This window comes from Myotis myotis, unplaced genomic scaffold, assembly GCF_014108235.1.
Source record: "Myotis myotis isolate mMyoMyo1 unplaced genomic scaffold, mMyoMyo1.p scaffold_m19_p_15, whole genome shotgun sequence".
NCBI classification, from domain to species: domain Eukaryota; kingdom Metazoa; phylum Chordata; class Mammalia; order Chiroptera; family Vespertilionidae; genus Myotis; species Myotis myotis.
In genome coordinates this window covers 4,406,820-4,423,306 of record NW_023416319.1, presented here as the reverse complement: position 1 = coordinate 4,423,306, position 16,487 = coordinate 4,406,820, and the positions used below count along the sequence as shown (strand labels likewise).

The 16,487-nt window shown below is 61.3% G+C and overlaps 1 protein-coding gene across 1 annotated transcript; it reads right to left on the bottom strand.

Moving 5' to 3' along the window:
* Window positions 1-8,787: 8,787 nt before the first annotated feature.
* On the bottom strand, window positions 8,788-12,177 carry VENTX (VENT homeobox). The gene is made up of 4 exons (XM_036337364.1): window positions 12,049-12,177; window positions 11,388-11,742; window positions 9,249-9,409; window positions 8,788-9,162 (listed from the first exon to the last, which is right to left on the bottom strand). The coding sequence occupies exons 1-4, from the start codon at window positions 12,175-12,177 to the stop codon at window positions 8,788-8,790; spliced, it is 1,020 nt and encodes a 339-aa protein (XP_036193257.1).
* Window positions 12,178-16,487: the final 4,310 nt, after the last annotated feature.

The following is a 16,487-nucleotide window of genomic DNA, read 5'->3' as shown; positions in this document are numbered from 1 at the left end:
GCTGCGGTCACGGTGGGGGGGATCTTTGCCCCGAGGAGGGTGGGAGCCTTGGAGGGGGGTGGGAGCCGTGGATGACGCTGGGCAAGCGGCAGGCTTGGCAGGGCCATGTGTCCACCGTGTGGAGGTGGCCTGAACGCGTGGAGACACTCAGACACCCGGTCGACAAGGCCCAGGAAGGAGCACCTCTGTGAAACCACCGCTGCCGCAGACCCACATCCTGCACTGTGGGTGCCCAGAAGAGGAGGCCACGGTCACAGGAGGGGCGGCGGGTGCACACCCGTGTGATGTCGGTAAGAGGATGCCAGAACGCAGGCTGACGGAAAACCAAATGGTGAACAGGGTCCCCTGGTGGCAAAAAAGGTGATTTCTTCTCTGTATCCTTGCCACTTCCCTAAGGGCGACATGTGCTCTGTAATGGGGGGAAAGGGGAATCCCCGTGAAGGATCAGGCGTCTGGGAGAGCCGCTGCCTCCCGCCAGTCTCTGGCATCCGGCTCAGCTGAGGGCACTCGCGTCAAAACACACTCCTCAGGTCCCATCGAGCCAAGTGGCCAGTGAACGGCCCCCTCAGAGCGTCTTCACCCCCCTCCACCCCCGGAAACACAGAACCAAACAGCCCTGGGTCAGGCCCAGGGGAGACTGAGGACCCCGGCCCAGGCCCCTCTGCCTGCCTGCCCCCCCCCCCCCGACCCCAGGTTCTCAGGTGTCTTTGTCTCCGCCCCTACCCCACAGTGTCCCAGGCCACATGGTGGGTCAAGTGATACCTGCTCTCCGTGACCCCACCCCATCCCTCACTCTGGTCAAGTGGCCGCCCCGGCAGACGGTAGGGCTGGAGGCCAAGGACGGAGGGCAGGGGACTGCGGGTCAGAGTGGGGGCTGCACGGCTGGGGTGGCGGTGAGGCTGAGGACTGAGGGGTGGACGGGCTGTGGCCCCCGTGGACACCACAGTGGCAGTCACCTGGACATGCTGACCTCACCCCAGAATCCCGGCCCCGGGTGGCCCTGCCAGCCTGCCCGCCCAGCCCTCAGGGAGGGTTTGATTCTCTCTACACCCTGCCCCTCTGCCCCCATATACCCAGGCCAGGCCCTCCGTCTGCTCCTGAGCCCCCTCTCCAGATTTGACAACTGTCAGCGTTGCCGCCAATTTGACTCAACCTCCCGTGGGGAGGGAGAGAGGCGGGGAGAGGTTCCGCTCCCCCAGGGCACAGGCCCAGGGCCTCTGAGCGTCGGTCCTCACGGCCCCTGCCCGCTCTCTTCCACCCAGTCCACTCTGGGCCCGGCTCCAAGTCCACCTTCCGCACCCAGGGTCCTCACCCACACATGCGTGCTCACAGTCTTCCCACTGCCTGTGGGCCCCACTCTGCCCTCCAGACTGGCCCCGCAGTGGCCCTGCCTCTCCTCTCCTCTGTGACCAGCGCTGTCTTCAGCCCTGGCAGCCGGGATGGCAGCCCAAGCTCAGCCCCTTCCCCAGATCCTGGGTCCACTGAGTCTTCCCAGCCCCACCCAACTCAGAGGTAGTGAGTGAGCCCATGTGGGCCACGGGCTGTGGCTTGTTTCCTGGGGAGACGGCACCCCACGGTCCCCCCAGCCCAGGCAGGCTTGGTGGCTTCTCCGTCCACTAGGACAGGGGAAAGGGTCTCTTCGGAGACACCTTGAACCTGGAGGATGTTGGTTCTGACCCTGGCTGGCCCTTATCCCCGGGACTCGAGCTCAGCCTGCTAACCTGGGTCCCCTTCAGCAAAGTAGGAGGATCCGGGCCCAGGGCCCCACAGGCCCGACCAGTGCCCGTGTGGGCAGGGGTTGGCTGGTCTCCGGTTGAGCCCCACTCCAGTGTTCGCAGGTCCGAACCGACGCCCCAGACCACTGCAGGGGCCCTGCGGCAGCTGTGGACACCCTGGGGGCAGCCAGCCGAGGACCCGGGCTAAGCCTGGTGGCTGGCCCCCAGAGGCAGTGGGGAGGAGAGCGGCAGGCTCAGCATGCATATACATGTGTGAGTGTGCGTGGACGTGTGTGAGGGTGCATGTACATGTGTGAGGGTGTATGCATGGGGGTGTGTGCAAGTGTGTGTGCATGCCTGTGTGGCAAGCCAGCGGCCCAGGTTCTGGCCAGGTGCTCAGATGGTCCCCGGAGGCCCAGGCCTGGGCTGCCAGGTCAGCAGTCCAGACAAAGCGGCTCTGGTTCTGCCAGAGGGTGGGGGCTCCGGGAAAGGCCAAGGGTGCCCTGGGAAGGGCTGCCTGCACGATGGCCTTGGCGGGCAGAGGAAAGTTCCCAGGGCCGGTGCGTGTTCCTGATACGGCCGGGGAGAGAGAAAGAAAATATCAGGAAGCCAATATTATCTCCCAGAGGGAGTCACGCAGACCAGCCTTGAAGCCCTGACGCACAGGCAGGGCCTCCCAGGGCTCAGGCTTAACTCTTTGTCCTCCTCTCCCACCCCTCCCACGGCCGCCTGTCCCACCTCCCGGCCAATACCCCGAACTGCCCACCTGGAGCACAGGTCTCAGGGACCCAGCACCCACGAGGGCTTCCCATGGGTACCCAGGGCCACAGGACCCTCTGACCCTGGTCACTCTGGCTGTACTGCCTTCCGGAGACAGCCCCAACTCGGGCCCCTGCACCCCAGTTCAGGCCCCTGTACCCCTTCCCCCAGTTCAGGCCCCTGCCATCCCCCACCTCAGGCCCCTGTCCCCCAGCTCAGGCCCCTGCCACCCCCCACCTCAGGCCCCTGTCCCCCCAGCTCAGGCCCCTGCCACCCCCCACCTCAGGCTCCTGCTCCCCAGCTCAGGCCCCTGCACCCCAGCTCAGGCCCCTGCACCCCAGCTCAGGCCCCTGCTCCCCAGCTCAGGCCCCTGCACCCCAGCTCAGGCCCCTGTACCCCCTCCCCTAGTTCAGGCCCCTGCCACCCCCCACCTCAGGCTCCTGCACCCCAGCTCAGGCCCCTGCTGCTCCCCCAGCTCAGGCCCCTGCTGCTCCCCCAGTTCAGGCTCCTGCTTCCCCAGCTCAGGCCCCTGCTCAGGAAGCCTGGTGCCCAGGTGCCTAGGTGCCCAGGAGCCATGGGGATCTCGGACTTGCTCCCAGCCCACAGGTCCCCTTCCTCATGCTGAGGCCTGAGGTCCAGACCTTGTTTCCTGTCACTTTACCTCTTTGAGCACAGTCCTCTCCAGATTTAACAAATAAAAATTCAGGATACCCAGTTAATTCCAGTTCCAGATAAGCGATAACTTATTATGGATATGTCTTCTGCATCGCTGAGCTGTGTTCCACTGTGGACCTGCGGGTCAGGTGGGTGGGCATCACCCCTCTGAGAGTGGGCCTGGGGGCCATCTGGTGGGAGGACATTCTTGTCTGGTCCGTTTGGGGCCAATACTTCTGTTTCTCTGGGGGAGACATGTGGGCGTGGAATGGCCAAGTCACAGTCACAGAGTCACATGCTTAGTCTTACGGCTCCAAAGGGGTTGGCCATTTTCAGCGCCTGCTTTGACAGGTGGGGAAACTGAGGCCAGGAGAGGAGGTCTGCACAGCATGGCCCGGGGGAGTCCCGATCCAGGCCTCAGCTGCTGCTCTGGAAAGGGGCCGCGGACCCTGCCTGGCCTGCCCCTCAGGTGGAAAGCACAGTAGACAGTAACCTGGGGTGTAGTGAACTCCGGGGGCGTGCAGGGCAGCCTGGGAGCCAGTGCAGACACCGAGGTCTCCGTGTCTCACAGATCGGTGGGCCACCCTCTGGGAATGGGCCTGGAGAATCCGCCAAGGATTAATGGCAGGGTACCTTCGGGGGGCTGGCAGCTGAGGGCTGAGCTAAGCAGACAGTTGTGGGAACCCCCCCACCCCCCTGCCAGGAATGGAGCAGAGAGGGAGTGCCGAGTCCTGAAGGCCACCCCTTATCGCCCGTCCACTGAAGCTCCGTGCCAAGCACGTCTTCCCAGAACCCACAAGGATACTCTGTCTCATGGGCAGAGGGAGGGCCAGGCCTGGCATGTTTGATGTTGCAGGGGCCACTTGGGGTCCACGGGGCCAGGATTTGGCTGGACCCAGCAGGGAGCCCTGCCCCGGCCACATTAATTTTATAACCAGGAAAAGAAGTTTAAAAAACAAAGTGAAGAACTAGGCCTTGGGGCAATCCAGGGCCTCCTCCTCCCCACCCCTCTGTCTCTGTCTCCATATCTCTCTGGACCAGGACACAGAGGCCAGGCTTCCTGTGGGTGGGGGGTCTGTCTGGAGGCCCCATGAGTGGTGGGCAGGGCCCCCTGTGAACTGGAGCCCTGTGCCTCATCTGGCCTCTGGAATCTGGCCTCCACACCTGCCCAGCAGGACCATCCTCGTTACTCGGGGAGGGGGCTCTGCCCAGTGTTCCTGCCCACACCGCCCTGGGAAGTCTGGCCTGGCCCCCGACAGGTGCCGCCAGGCTGTGTGGCCCAGTGCTGGGTTTCACTCAAAGCACTGAGCTTGGAGTAGGGCAGGCATGCAGGGGCGCCTGCTGGGGGCCTCCTGACCTCAGCTCTCGGGCTGCAGCGGTTCCTGAGCCCACCCTTCACCTCCCAGGTCGGCAGAACAGACCTGTGAGGGCCTCAGAGCCGGAGTGGTGGCTGGTATTGGAACCTGCACTGAGTCCCCGAGCCACCTCCACCTCCTCCATCTGACCAGCTCCACAGGGCAGCAGAGGGAGGGACCTGGACACAGAATCTACCTGTCATCGCCTGGCCTTGGGGAAACACAAGACAGTGGGTCCGGTCCCCTCCTCCCAGTGGGTGGGGCGTCGTTCACTCCCCCCAGGACAGTCCTTGGCTCCTCAATTTCAAAGGGAAAGGCAGTGGCAGGGACAATGAGTGTGGCAGCAGACACCCCAGAGGGCTGGCTGATTGCCCCCGTCTTTGTCTTTACACCTCTCTGGATTTTAAACGTGCTTTATAACCAGTCACATTAATATAATTTAGGAAAACACAGCAAAGAACTAGGTCTTAGGGCAATCCAGGGCCTCCTCCCCCCACCCTCTGTCTCTCTGTCTCCATATCTCTGTCTCCCTGTTTGTCTGCCTCTGGCCTCCTTCCCTCCTGCAGACCCTGGGCCCCATGAGCCCCAAGGTCAAGAACAGCAGTGCTTTCCCAAGCGCCCTGGAGACAGCTGTGAGGGGAAGGGCCACTCACCTACCCCTCTCCTCACGGGGCTTCACTATCAGCCCAAGACTCAGTAGAAGGTTCCCCTCAAAGGCCTCAGTGAGTGTGGGGAGTGTCTGTGAATGTCAGTAGGTGAGTGTGCGTGTGTGAGCGAGTGTGAGCATGTCTGAGATCTTGGAGAGAGGCCCCGCTGTTCCCCCCGTCACCCACAGTGCAGTGGGTCACCCCTCTTTGTCTCCCACCCCCAACCCTCAGGGGGCGCCCAGCCCAGAGGTCCTGCCTTGCCCAGGAGGCTCCTGAGCCCCCTGACCCATTAGTCTCTGCCCCCGTCACCCACAGAGCAGTGGCCTGAAGTCCCAGTCAGCGTCTGGGGGAGGCCAGTCCCTGCCAGAGGGCGGTCTGCACACAAGCCCCTGGCACGGGCAGGGTAGTCACCTGTTGTCCCGCTCAGCCCGGGTCTGCAGTTTCTCAGTCTCACTCCTCCACCCGCCCAAACGGGTCCAGACCACCGTGGGGTCTGTGTCAAGAGGGCCTGAGTGTGTTCATGGGACATGGATGGTAACACCCTCGGCTGACTTCCCCCACCTGTCCACTTGTCCCTCCACCTGAGCGGTCTGTCTTTGTCCACCCAGAAGCCCTAACACAGGCTCCATCAACAAGTGGGGTAAGAGCCTGAGGGGCTGCTGTACACAGAGAGACACGTGGACACACACACACACACATACTTCCACACACAGCAGGAGCTGAGCTGCCTGCCTGGGGCACCTGCCTAGCAGGGGGTGTTGTGTGTCTATATGGGCTCTCTGTTGGCAGCCTTGGGTTTTTGATAGCTCTCCCCTCTGTGCTGTCTCCCTAGCCTGTGCCTGCATTCTCACCCTCGAGCCTGCAGACACCCCCAGGGGCTCTGGGAGCAGAGCGGAGGACACATGGCAGGCGATGGGGGATAAACTCCCCTCTGATCCTCTGGGCAGACTGGGGGTGGGGATCGGTGGTCCTGGGGCTCAGTGCCCTGGGCAGGGGCGCTGCTGTGCCCACGCTGGGAGCAGGGAGGGGAGGGGATGGGAGAGTCGCCAGTGTGCATTTTCCGGCCCTGACGCAAGCAGTCGCAAGTTGGGAGATAAGTGCCGGAGGAGGGCGGCCGGCCAGGGCTGGCCCTGTCCCAGCTCCCCGCTAGCAGCCCCCAGGATCCGTGGGCCTCCCCACCCGCCCTTCCGCTCGCCCGGCCGAAAGGCACAACTCAGCACTTTGCTCAGAGCGGGGCTTTGTGCCCCGATCTCGCAGGTGCGGGGGTGGCCAGGTCCTTGGCCGGCACAGCCTGCAACCACATGTGACAGCCGCTGCCCTGGGAGCCCAGCCGTCAAGGTCTCCGTCTCGCATAAATGGGGCACGCAGCCGGCAGGCAGCTGCAGAGCGCCTCGCTCAGCTCAGCGGGCAGCTCTCCTCAGCGGCTGCCCAGGACCTGAGATTGGAGGCCGGACGAGGTAAGGTGGAGGCTCGGGGCCTCCCTGCCTCCTGGCCGGACACAGCTCACACCCACGGGACTCGCCGAGCTGCAGCTCCTCCGGCTGGCCTCGCAGGACCCTCGCCAGGACGGCCTCCCTGGCGCCCAGCAGCCACCCACAGTCTCTCGCGGTTCCTTTTTCCTATGCATATACTTCTTTGAGGGTCTGGCCTAAAGAGGTGTAAGGCATGGGAAAATGGGGCGACGAGGTTCTCCTTCCGCTGCATCCGCATCCTGACCTGCCTCCACTCCCCTGGAATCGGCTGTGGGACCCAGAGGGCTTCCTTGCCCTCCTCCTCGGGCGGGCGGGGGTGGTCAGGATCCCAGGAGGGGAAATCTGGAAACATTTGTTTTTGTGTGTGTGTGTGCCCTTGAGGGGTGGGGAGGATGGCGCAGGCCCCAACCCTGCCTGATCTTTGCCCCCGGAGCCGGGTGGGGCAGCCCAGACCCTGACCTGACGACTCTCCCTGGGGGTGAGGGGCTGGGTCCGGGGCCACACAGGGGGACTGACTGGGTCTCCCGTGGAGGTGAGAGCAGCTTGAACATCTACAAGCGATCTGTGCTTCTTGCACCTTCATTATACTTTTGTAACCACCAGCAGGAGCTGATGTTCTGACCAGAAATGTCAATAAAGCGAATTCCACGGCAAGTGTGGTGTTGTTTTGACAATAAGTTTAAAACAAAGTTGCAGCTGCTGTGTGCTGGCTTCCTCTCGTCTCTGTGGGCCAGGGGTGGGGGGTGGGGGGTCACACTGGACAGAGCGGTGTTATGGGGGAATAAAACACACACATGAGGGGGAAGAAATGACTCCCACCCACAAGGCGAGGTGGTTCCTGATGACCTTCTGATAACCAGGGTCGCTGGAAGCCGGACACTCCCAGGGCGCCTGCTGGCAGAAGGTGGGGATGGGCCGGCCAGGAATGCCGGGGCCAGACCCCCAGGGCACAGCGCCCCCGGCCCCTCGCCCGTGTGTCTTAACTTCCAGGTGGAGAAAAGGACAGGGGCCTGGGAATTGAGGGCTTAAACAATTGTCCGATTACAGGCAGCAAATGGAGCGATTAGCTCTATCAGCCAGGGTCCTGCCCAGAGGGCCTCTCCCCTAATCTCACTGATAGGAACTGGCTCCTCCCTCAAAAGACCACAGCCTCTGGGGGGGAGGGGTCAGTGCCGCAGGGACGCCCGGCCAGGGAATAGGCCCTTCCCATCCCATCCTTCCCGATCGAACTGGGGGTTGGCTATGCTGCTGAGCCGCATGAGGCGCTGGTGGGACTCTTGAGTAAGAGGGAAGCAGGTATGAGGGTACCCCAATGCATCAGCTTCACTGTTCCCTGTGTGGGGACAGCTGTGGGCTGTAGGCATGGCTGAATTCAGGATGCCAAAGGCTCTGCCTGGCTCTCCACTTTTACCGACAGCGGCTGCAACATGGCTCCTGGGCCCAGGGAGAAGCAGCACTCTCCTGGGTCCCTAACTGGCCTGTGGGTCACATGCTGCACCCCAGCTCAGGGTGGGGGTCTCTTGTCCACAGCTTCCTGGGCAGGGAGAGCATTCGTGTCCAGAGAGCCCAATGTAAAAGGTCAGTGTAGCAGGGGGTGTGCAGGGTCACCCCTAAGGGGCTGCATCTGTTCAGGAAACCCACTATGCCCACTTTCCTTATGGGGTTTATGGGGGGGGTCTGAGCAACTTTCCCTGCCCACCCCCCAGATCAAAGCTTGAGCGCAAAGACCGGGAGGCTCAGGATAGGGACATGTGCCTGGCCCCGGTAGAGGAAGGGTCCACCTTTATTTTTTCCAACTGAGAAAACATTTTTCTGACGCCTTAGATGGACTAGATTACCTTCTATTAGGTGCTAACAGCCCAGCACAGAACCAGTCTACTCGCTTTCCATTCTGTTCACTGAGCGATCAGAAACCCTTTAATAGCTTTCAGTAAAGGGGCAGCTCTAAAATGCCTTCGATTGTAAACCCTCCAGAACCTTCTGGCGGGTCAGGGTTCCAGGTCCCCTCCATGCATCAGCACAAGGCCCACACCAGGGTGTTAGGGTGGCGTAAACTGACATGCGGATGACGATCTCTCCAGGTAGATGCCAGGCATGCTCTGCACACACCCAGTGTGTGTGTGTGTGTGGGATGATTTGGCTTCTGACGCACCCCAACTGCAGGCTACTGGGCTGCCCTGCTTCCTCAAAAGGCATCTCGAGTCTCCGGCAGAACATACAGGCGCCAGGTTCCCCTGGACAAGGCCGGGCCCAGCGTGTGCGCCTGGCTCCCAGGATCCTGCAGGCAGCACATCAGAGGCTGTCTGCTGCTCGAGGCCCACGCCGAGGCCAGGGAGGCTTGTTCCCCTTGGCAGGGGTCCCAGAAGGAGCCAGGGGGCTGTGCTAGAGCTGAGGGCCCAGACAGGGATGCCCACGGGTGCAGCAACTGCAGGGGGCTGCCCAGGGCAGGTGGGCAGAAAGCCAGGGGCGAGTAGACTGCTCCAGAGAGGGAGACGTTCAGCTGTGAGTCCTGCAGTTGGCGTTTATGTTTCATTCGGCGATTCTGAAACCAGGTTTTGATCTGTGGGGAAAACAAGGTCAGAGCGGGCAAACAGGCCACCCCCCGCCCCCCAGCCCCACTTGGTTTGCTGAGCCCAGAGGCCTCACCTGCACCTCCGAGAGCCCCATGGTCTGGGCCAGCCTCCGGCGCTCCTGGGGGTCCAGGTAACGGTGGAGCTGGAAGGAGCTCTCCAAGGTGCTGACCTGCTCCTCCGTGAAGGCTGTGCGGACGCGGGGAGGTCGAGGGCTGTCTGCCTCCTTGCTCAACCCTGGGGGAGGGAGGAAGGACAGGCACTGAATCCATTTGGCTACCAGGGACATTGGCTTACAAGAGACACCCTCCCCTTGCTCAGTGGGTGCCACAAGCTTTGTGGCTGAAGATGACAGACACGGTGATCAATATGCCTGGGGCCTGAAGAAGGGCAGATCGCCCTCCCTAGCCTCACTTTTTGTGGCAGCCCTCCAGTGTTCTGCTGTCCCCCTCAGGGTTGGCGATGGCTCCTCCGCCCAGCCACGTGTGCAATAGGGTCCAGAGGCTGTGGCGCAGGACAGCACGGGGATGTGGACACTGCAGAAAGGTCAGTGGCTCCGACACAGACCCTCCCCTGCCACCGCAGGGCATTTCGCTCCCGAAAGAATGACTTCCACCCACCCCACCTCCTTCCAGAAAAGGTTTCTTTTGCCTGCAGACAAGGAACTCCTGTTCATCAAGTGAGAGGAGGTGAGAGGGGCTGGTAGGGGTGGGGCGGGTGGAGTCCATTCTATGCAAGGCCTAGAGCAGTGATGGCGAACCTCTTGAGCTCGGTGTGTCAGCATTTTGAAAAGCCCTAACTTAACTCTGGTGCCGTGTCACATATAGAAATTTCTTGATCTTTGCAACCATAGTCAAACAAAGACTTATATTTTTGATATTTATTTTATATATTTAAATGCCATTTAACAAAGAAAAATCAACCAAAAAAATGAGTTCGCGCGCGTGTCACCTCTGACACGCGTGTCATAGGTTCGCCATCACTGGCCTAGAGGGACCAACTGGGAAAGCAGCCTTCATCACCAGGAACCAGGCTGTCGGCACCAAAGGTGTCTGGAAGTCCAGTCTTCTAATTTCTAAACTAGGAGGTGGGGGACGGCACTCAGCACCCCCCCAACCCCCCGCCCCGCCACGCACGAGGTACGGTCAACCAGTGTGGTGTAGGTCCTTCACATGGTCTTTACTGAACAGAAGTCTGACCAATAAAATACACCAATTATTTGCTTTGGGAGAAGCAGATTTTACAAAGTTGTTTTTAACACTTTCCCGTGGTGTCCACCAGAGGAGCACACACTCACTCGAGGGGCAGTGGGGGTGGAGGGGGTGACTGGCCAGCACGAAGGATTCTGACGCAGCCATTGGGGTTTGTTTGTTTGTTTGTTTGTTTGTTTTTGGGGGGGGGTGGCTACTGGTTGCAGAGAATACATTTAAAATTCGACCTCATTAAAATATAAAACTACTTCATAAGAACTAAACGTTTTAAAAAACAAAAGCTTACAGATAATATAAACCCCCACTTTCAACCTAAAGGCAATGACCAAGTCACATCGAGTAAAAGGCAGACGGAGAAAGTGTCGTCAGTAAACAAAGGGCTGGGCAAGGCTCAGGAGCAATGGGCCCAAGGCAGGGAACTCACAGGTACAGTCCGGTGTACGGAAAAGCAGAGGCTGTGTCCTCAGGAGTCGGGGTTGTGGCTGCCCCCAAATCAAGCCTGCAGGATTCCAGGGGAACTGGAGTGACAGTCCAGATGCCAAACTGGGAGCCCGGCTTTGGGGGCGAGGAGAGGGGGGACGGCACAACCACCTTCTGACCTGGCCAGGTGTCACAAGCTTTAAGACGTACTTATCCGCGACCCCGCGCCTCTTGTCGAAATGGGTCCAGGACTATTACGACTAGAAAACCACGGTCATGGCCCACAGTGAAGACCTGGGCGAGGATCCGTGGGCACAGTCCGTGGGCAGCCGGGCCTGGGCGAGAGGGCCAGGCCAGTCCCTCCAGGAGGAGGGTGCAGAAGGAGCCCAAGGGGCTTGAGGAGGGAAGACCAGCCGTGTGGCTTTTGCTTCCGAAGGAAAACCTTCACTTGCCAGGGGGATCGGGCAGAAGCCCAGCCCTTCTTCCCACCTGAGCACACAGGATGCCTGTGTTTTTGGCCTCCATTCGCCTGAACCTTCCCCAGTCTGGGAAGGAAGGATCCCTCTCCCCACACCCAGACCTACCAGTCGTGGACGTCCCTGGTGTAGACACTGCTGAGGACTTCGCCTCCTCCATGCCCACGGCCTGCGGGGGTTCCCCACCGCTGGACACCCTGGCTGGGGCAGAGAGGCTGCCCCAGGAGACTGCAGTGGGCCTGGAGGTGTGCGCCGGCCCCACGTGGCTGCTCTGGGAGAGCCAGTCCACAGAACCAAAGCTGGAGGTCGGCTTTTGGCCGCCGGGCAGGTCGGAGGAGGGCGGCATGCCTGGACGCGGGGACAGCTCTGGATCCGCCTCGGAAAAGAAGGTGGAGGCCGGGCTCCGGGTCTTCGGCGGGACAGGCGGTGGGGGCTGGCGCCGTGTGGGCGGGGCAGGGCCAAGCTGGGTGGGGGCACAGGGTCTGTCTCAGGTTCAGCAGGGCTGGGCAGCATTTATAGCTCATCAGGAGGAGGGGGTGGGAAGCGCATTTGCATGGGTAGCTCAAATCCCCCCAGATAAGTAGCATCTAATTGCCTTCAATTCGGAGGCACAAAGGAGGCCATTCACACCTCCCCCGGCTCCAAGATGTCTCGGGGAGGGGTGGGGCTGTGTGGCTGGGGATTTGTCAGATCCTTTCATCTCCCCACCCCCACCCGCTGGCCGAGGCTGCGGGAAGGTGAGGGTGGCCCCGCCAATGTCAGCTCCCACCCTGTCCTGTGGGCTTCTGGGACCACCTTCTTCGTTCTCCAAGCTGTCCCGGAGGTCTACAGCGCCAGACAGAGGCGACAGGTGTGCAACGGAGACAGGTTGCTTCAAGCTGGGGGAGTCAGCATCCATCCTGCTTCCGTGACAGGGTGGGCGGCCAGTGAGAAGGGAGTCTGCTGCCTCCAGGCGCCTGGCTGGGTAGGAATGTAAAGCAGGCCAGACGGGGCAGGGAGGGGCTGTCCAGAGAGGGACTGCCCGGCTCCTGTAGACCCTCTGTCTGGCTGTTCCCAGCCCCCAACCAGCCCCTGGGCTGGGGTCCTTTAGGGTGCCCTAGGAGCTGCTGCCAAATTCCAGTGACTCAAAGGAGGAGGGGCCTGCTGGCTCAGGTCATGGGCACCTCCCTCCTCTGCTCCCTCCCGGGAGGAACCAAGCAGGAAGGACAACACAGCCACCGTCCTCTGCGGAGGGTCGAGATTCAGCTGCTGCCCCCTTTGTAGTTGGGGTGTGTGTGTGTGTGTGGGGTGGTGGTGGTTATGCAGCAAGAGCTTCAGGGGGTGCCCTAGGGACGGTCACTTTGGCCAATGCTGCTTCACTCCTGACCTGGCCAGGTCGGCTTCCAGGGTTCGGCGCTCTGGGGGAAGCAGAGGGCGCAGGCAGGTGGGCCCAGCGGGGTGACAGCCCCTCTGACAACCGCCCCACCCCAGACCGCACATCACCGGGACCTCTCCTACCTAGGCGGGCCTGCGCCTGTTTCCTGGACGCCACTCCGCAGACGCCTGTTAGGTGCACGGCGGAAACCCACCAACGGGCCCTCGAGCTCGGGCTCCGAGGCGGGTGCGGGCAAGGGTCCGGCCGCCGAACCAATGGCTGTTTTCCGTGCTGACTGTTAGGTCAGCAGCCTGGGGTCCTGGGGCGCTGGCGCCAGTCTGGGCCGGGCACCGACGGCCACCCCGGGTCCCCCAATGCCGCCTGTGGAATCAAAGGGCTCGCGGGCCCGGCCTCGGGATTAGCACCCAGCCCCACCTCCCCAGCCGCTCAGGCCACAAGGGGCTAGAGGTGTGGGAGCCGGACCCACACCGGCACAGCGGGAACCGGCCGGCGCTGACCCAGGTCTTCCTCCAACCCCTGCACCGGCTGTGTCCAGTCACCAGACCCCACGGGGTGAGGCTGGGGATCTGGGTCACTGGCCTGTGTCCCGAGTGGGGACCTGCGCAGAGATCCTCTGGGACTGACGGGGTGGGGGTGCCTCACAAACCCAGCAAAGGGAAGACTCCCCACCCCCAGGACGGCTCCGCGTGCAGACAGGCCTCCGATGAGGAGCACCGCTGGGTGGGAATCCCGCACTGTGTGCCGGGCGCCCAAGGTGCTAATTTAGGAAACGTCCGCCATTAACCTGCCCCAAGCTTTCCAACGCCGCGTTCAGCACCTCCTCATTTCTGATCTTTCAGGACTTTGGCCTCTGACCCCATACACAAACCTTTCCCAGCACCCCATCTCTGCCAGGCGGCTTCCTCCCTAATCCAGACCCTCCTGCTTTCCCTTTCCCGCTCCCGTGCCTACACCGCCCTCCCCCCCCACCCGTTCCATAGACCGAAGGTGACCCAGCCTCAGCAGGTCAGAGACCCCTCCTTCCTGGCGGCTGCCTGGCTGTTCCCTGCAGCACTGCCTGGTCTCCGGAAGGCTGTCCCCCAGCAGCTGGCTCCTGTCCAGTGGGGTCCCTCCAGCTAACCCCAGTGACTGTGCCACGCGTGCCTGGAGGCAGCTTCCTCACTTGGCTTTGAGTGGAGCATTTGGGGCAGTCTGGACCCTCTCCCCCGCCTCCCACCCCCAGTTCCGGGAGCCGCACCCTGGGGTTCTGCCCCTCCTCGGAGACCTGGTGATTACGGGCGTGGCCTCGGCTCTGGACCTTTGGCCCCAATCCCACGCCTGCACGACTCAGAGTCGCCTCCTGCCGGTCTCTGCAAGGGTGACTGGGCCTGGAGGTGAGTGGTAGATGCGCTCCCCACACTCAGGCCCCCGTCTGTCACTCGGAGGCTTGGCAGCCCCGCCCCCCACGGCCGTTCCCATGGCCCCAGCCCTGCACCCCACACTGGGCCCGGGGTCCTGCTGCCTCAGCCCCGCCCTGTTCTTGCTCATGCATTCACTGGCCTGCCACCGCACACTCCATCACTCACAGGGGCATTCCTGCCCCTCCACTCTGCCTTGCCCCTCCCTGAGCCCCCGAGCCTACCCTCCTAGCCCCTTTGTCCCCTTGGGCCCTTCCTCGTGGCCCCCAATTGCTTGTTTGTGCAAAGAACCAAGGGGTGGGTGGGGGCGAGGTGGGCATGACCCCACCCCAGCTGGGTGAGAGTCTGGGAAGAGAGCACCTGGTGGGTGGATGGGTTGGAGGTGGCAGATTCCCAGGTGGAGGGTGTGATGAGTCAGCTCCCCATCCTCCCGCCTCAAGCTGATAGTGGAGGACGGCTCATTTCTGTCCATCTGGGTCTCCGTGTCCTTGGCTGGGCCCCTCTCCAGGCAGAGCTTCCCCTGCCGCTGCCACAGGAAAGGTGGGGAGTGGGCCCTGCCTCCCTCTGCCCACCTCCATCCTGCCCTTGGGAGCTGGGTGACGGGAAGGGACCAGTGTGGACTCTTAAGTCCCGGGACCCACTGCTCCCACAGGTATCACAGGGCTCTGGAGGCCAAACCTGCCCCCTCCTCCCGCCCCCTCCCAGAGGTTCTGTGAAGCTGTGAAAAGTCGGGGACCCAGGAGCCATGCAGGCCCATCATGCCAGCACAGTGGGCACCCGAGGGCATGCCCCGCTGTAAAGGTAAGAAGCGTGGACGGTGAACACACGTCATTGAGGGCCAGGTAGTGGTCTGCATGACGCGGGTTAAAGACACCATAGTGGAATGTGGGCTTTTAAAAAAGGGTGAAGAGATAGAGGGATGAGGGCCCGTGTCCTGTCCAATGGTGGACATGAAAACATTTAGTGTCAGTCTCACCGGCCACATTTCGAGGGCTCAGTGACACGTGGCTGGTGGTTGTCGTCATGGACAGTGCAGTTCTAGACCTTTCCCACCCAGGAGTCCAGCCACACCGTGTTGCTCTCGGCACACAGGGAACAGCCGTGGAACCAGACGACTCTGACAATAGGACAGTGATGGCGAACCTATGACACGCATGTCAGAGGTGACACGCAAACTCATATTTTTGGTTGATTTTTCTTTGTTAAATGGCATTTAAATATATAAAATAAATATCAAAAATATAAATCTCTGTTTTACTAGGGTTGCAAATATCAAAAAATTTCTATATGTGACACGGCACCAGACTTAAGTTAAGGTTTTTCAAAATGCTGACACGCCAAGCTCAAAAGGTTCACCACCACTGCAATAGGAGGAGCAGTGTTGCGTCTGGATAAATAAGGTGGGGACAGTGACCCCGGGGTCTTCAGGAAGGGACCCCCTCCTCCTTCTTGTGACAACAAACATGACAGCTAGTGCAGATGGCAACAGCCATGGGAAGAGCTCCGTGGTGACGGGGAGGCGGGACAGGCTCAGGCCCATGTGAGAGTGAGCACAAGACGGAGTCACATGGCGCTCTGACAGCCTGGGTGGCCCCGGCGGTGGGCAGAGCTGCCAGCACAGGAGGCTGCAGAAGCAAAGCCGTTGGGTTGGGCACAGGACCTTCGCCTCTGTTTGCAAAGCCCACTGGCTGCCCACCCAGAAGCAGACTGGCCTCTGAGAGTACGTACGCCCTTGCCACAGTCCTGCACGATGGACGGATGGTGACGAGGATCCAGGTGAGTTCTGGCGTGGGCCTGACTCAGTCTGAACACACAGTGGGTGGCACTAAGAGGACAGGGATACAGGGAAAAGCAAAGCCAGCCCCGGGTCCCTGAAGCCGTACCCTCCCGTGGTCACTGCAGGTCATCCGACCTGGCGAGGGACACAGGTGATGTGCACACTGAAGGGCCCCAGCACACCACAGAGAATGCAGGGTGCTCGCTAGGAATCGGCACCATCTGCTAGAAACACTAGCTAGATGGCCCACCCTGCCACTGGACAGTGGGTGTCCTCCTCAAGTGTGGTGCTGCTGTACCTGCACGTCACTGAAAGGTGCCAACCGCACCCACTGGGACAGCCGCCATGTCCATCGCAGCCTCATTCACAACTGCCAAGAGACAGAAGCAACCCGACGGTCCACACATGGATAGAGAAAATGTGGTCCATCCACACACTGGAGTATTATTCAGCCTTAAAGAGAAAGGACATTCTGACACAGGCCACCACGTAGATGGACCCGGGGTACATCATGCTCGGTGCAATAAGCCAGTCACAAAGGACAAGTACTGTGAGATTCCGCTTCCACGAGGAGCCGCGTTCACAGAGTGGAATGCTGGGGTCCAGGGGCCGGGCGAGGGGATGGGAAGTCAGTGTGTGTCTAATGGGGACATGGTTTC

What these genes read in the sequence shown, in the direction of transcription:
- VENTX (XM_036337364.1), bottom strand. Translation starts at nt 12,177, where the DNA reads ATGGATGCTGACTCCCCCAGCTTGAAGCAACCTGTCTCCGTTGCACAC. An exon ending in ACCAGGGACGTCCACGACTG is followed by an intron (nt 9,410 to 11,387) that starts GTAGGTCTGGGT and finishes TCCCTCCCCCAG; the next exon opens with GGTTGAGCAAGGAGGCAGAC. An exon ending in TGGGGCTCTCGGAGGTGCAG is followed by an intron (nt 9,163 to 9,248) that starts GTGAGGCCTCTG and finishes TTTTCCCCACAG; the next exon opens with ATCAAAACCTGGTTTCAGAA.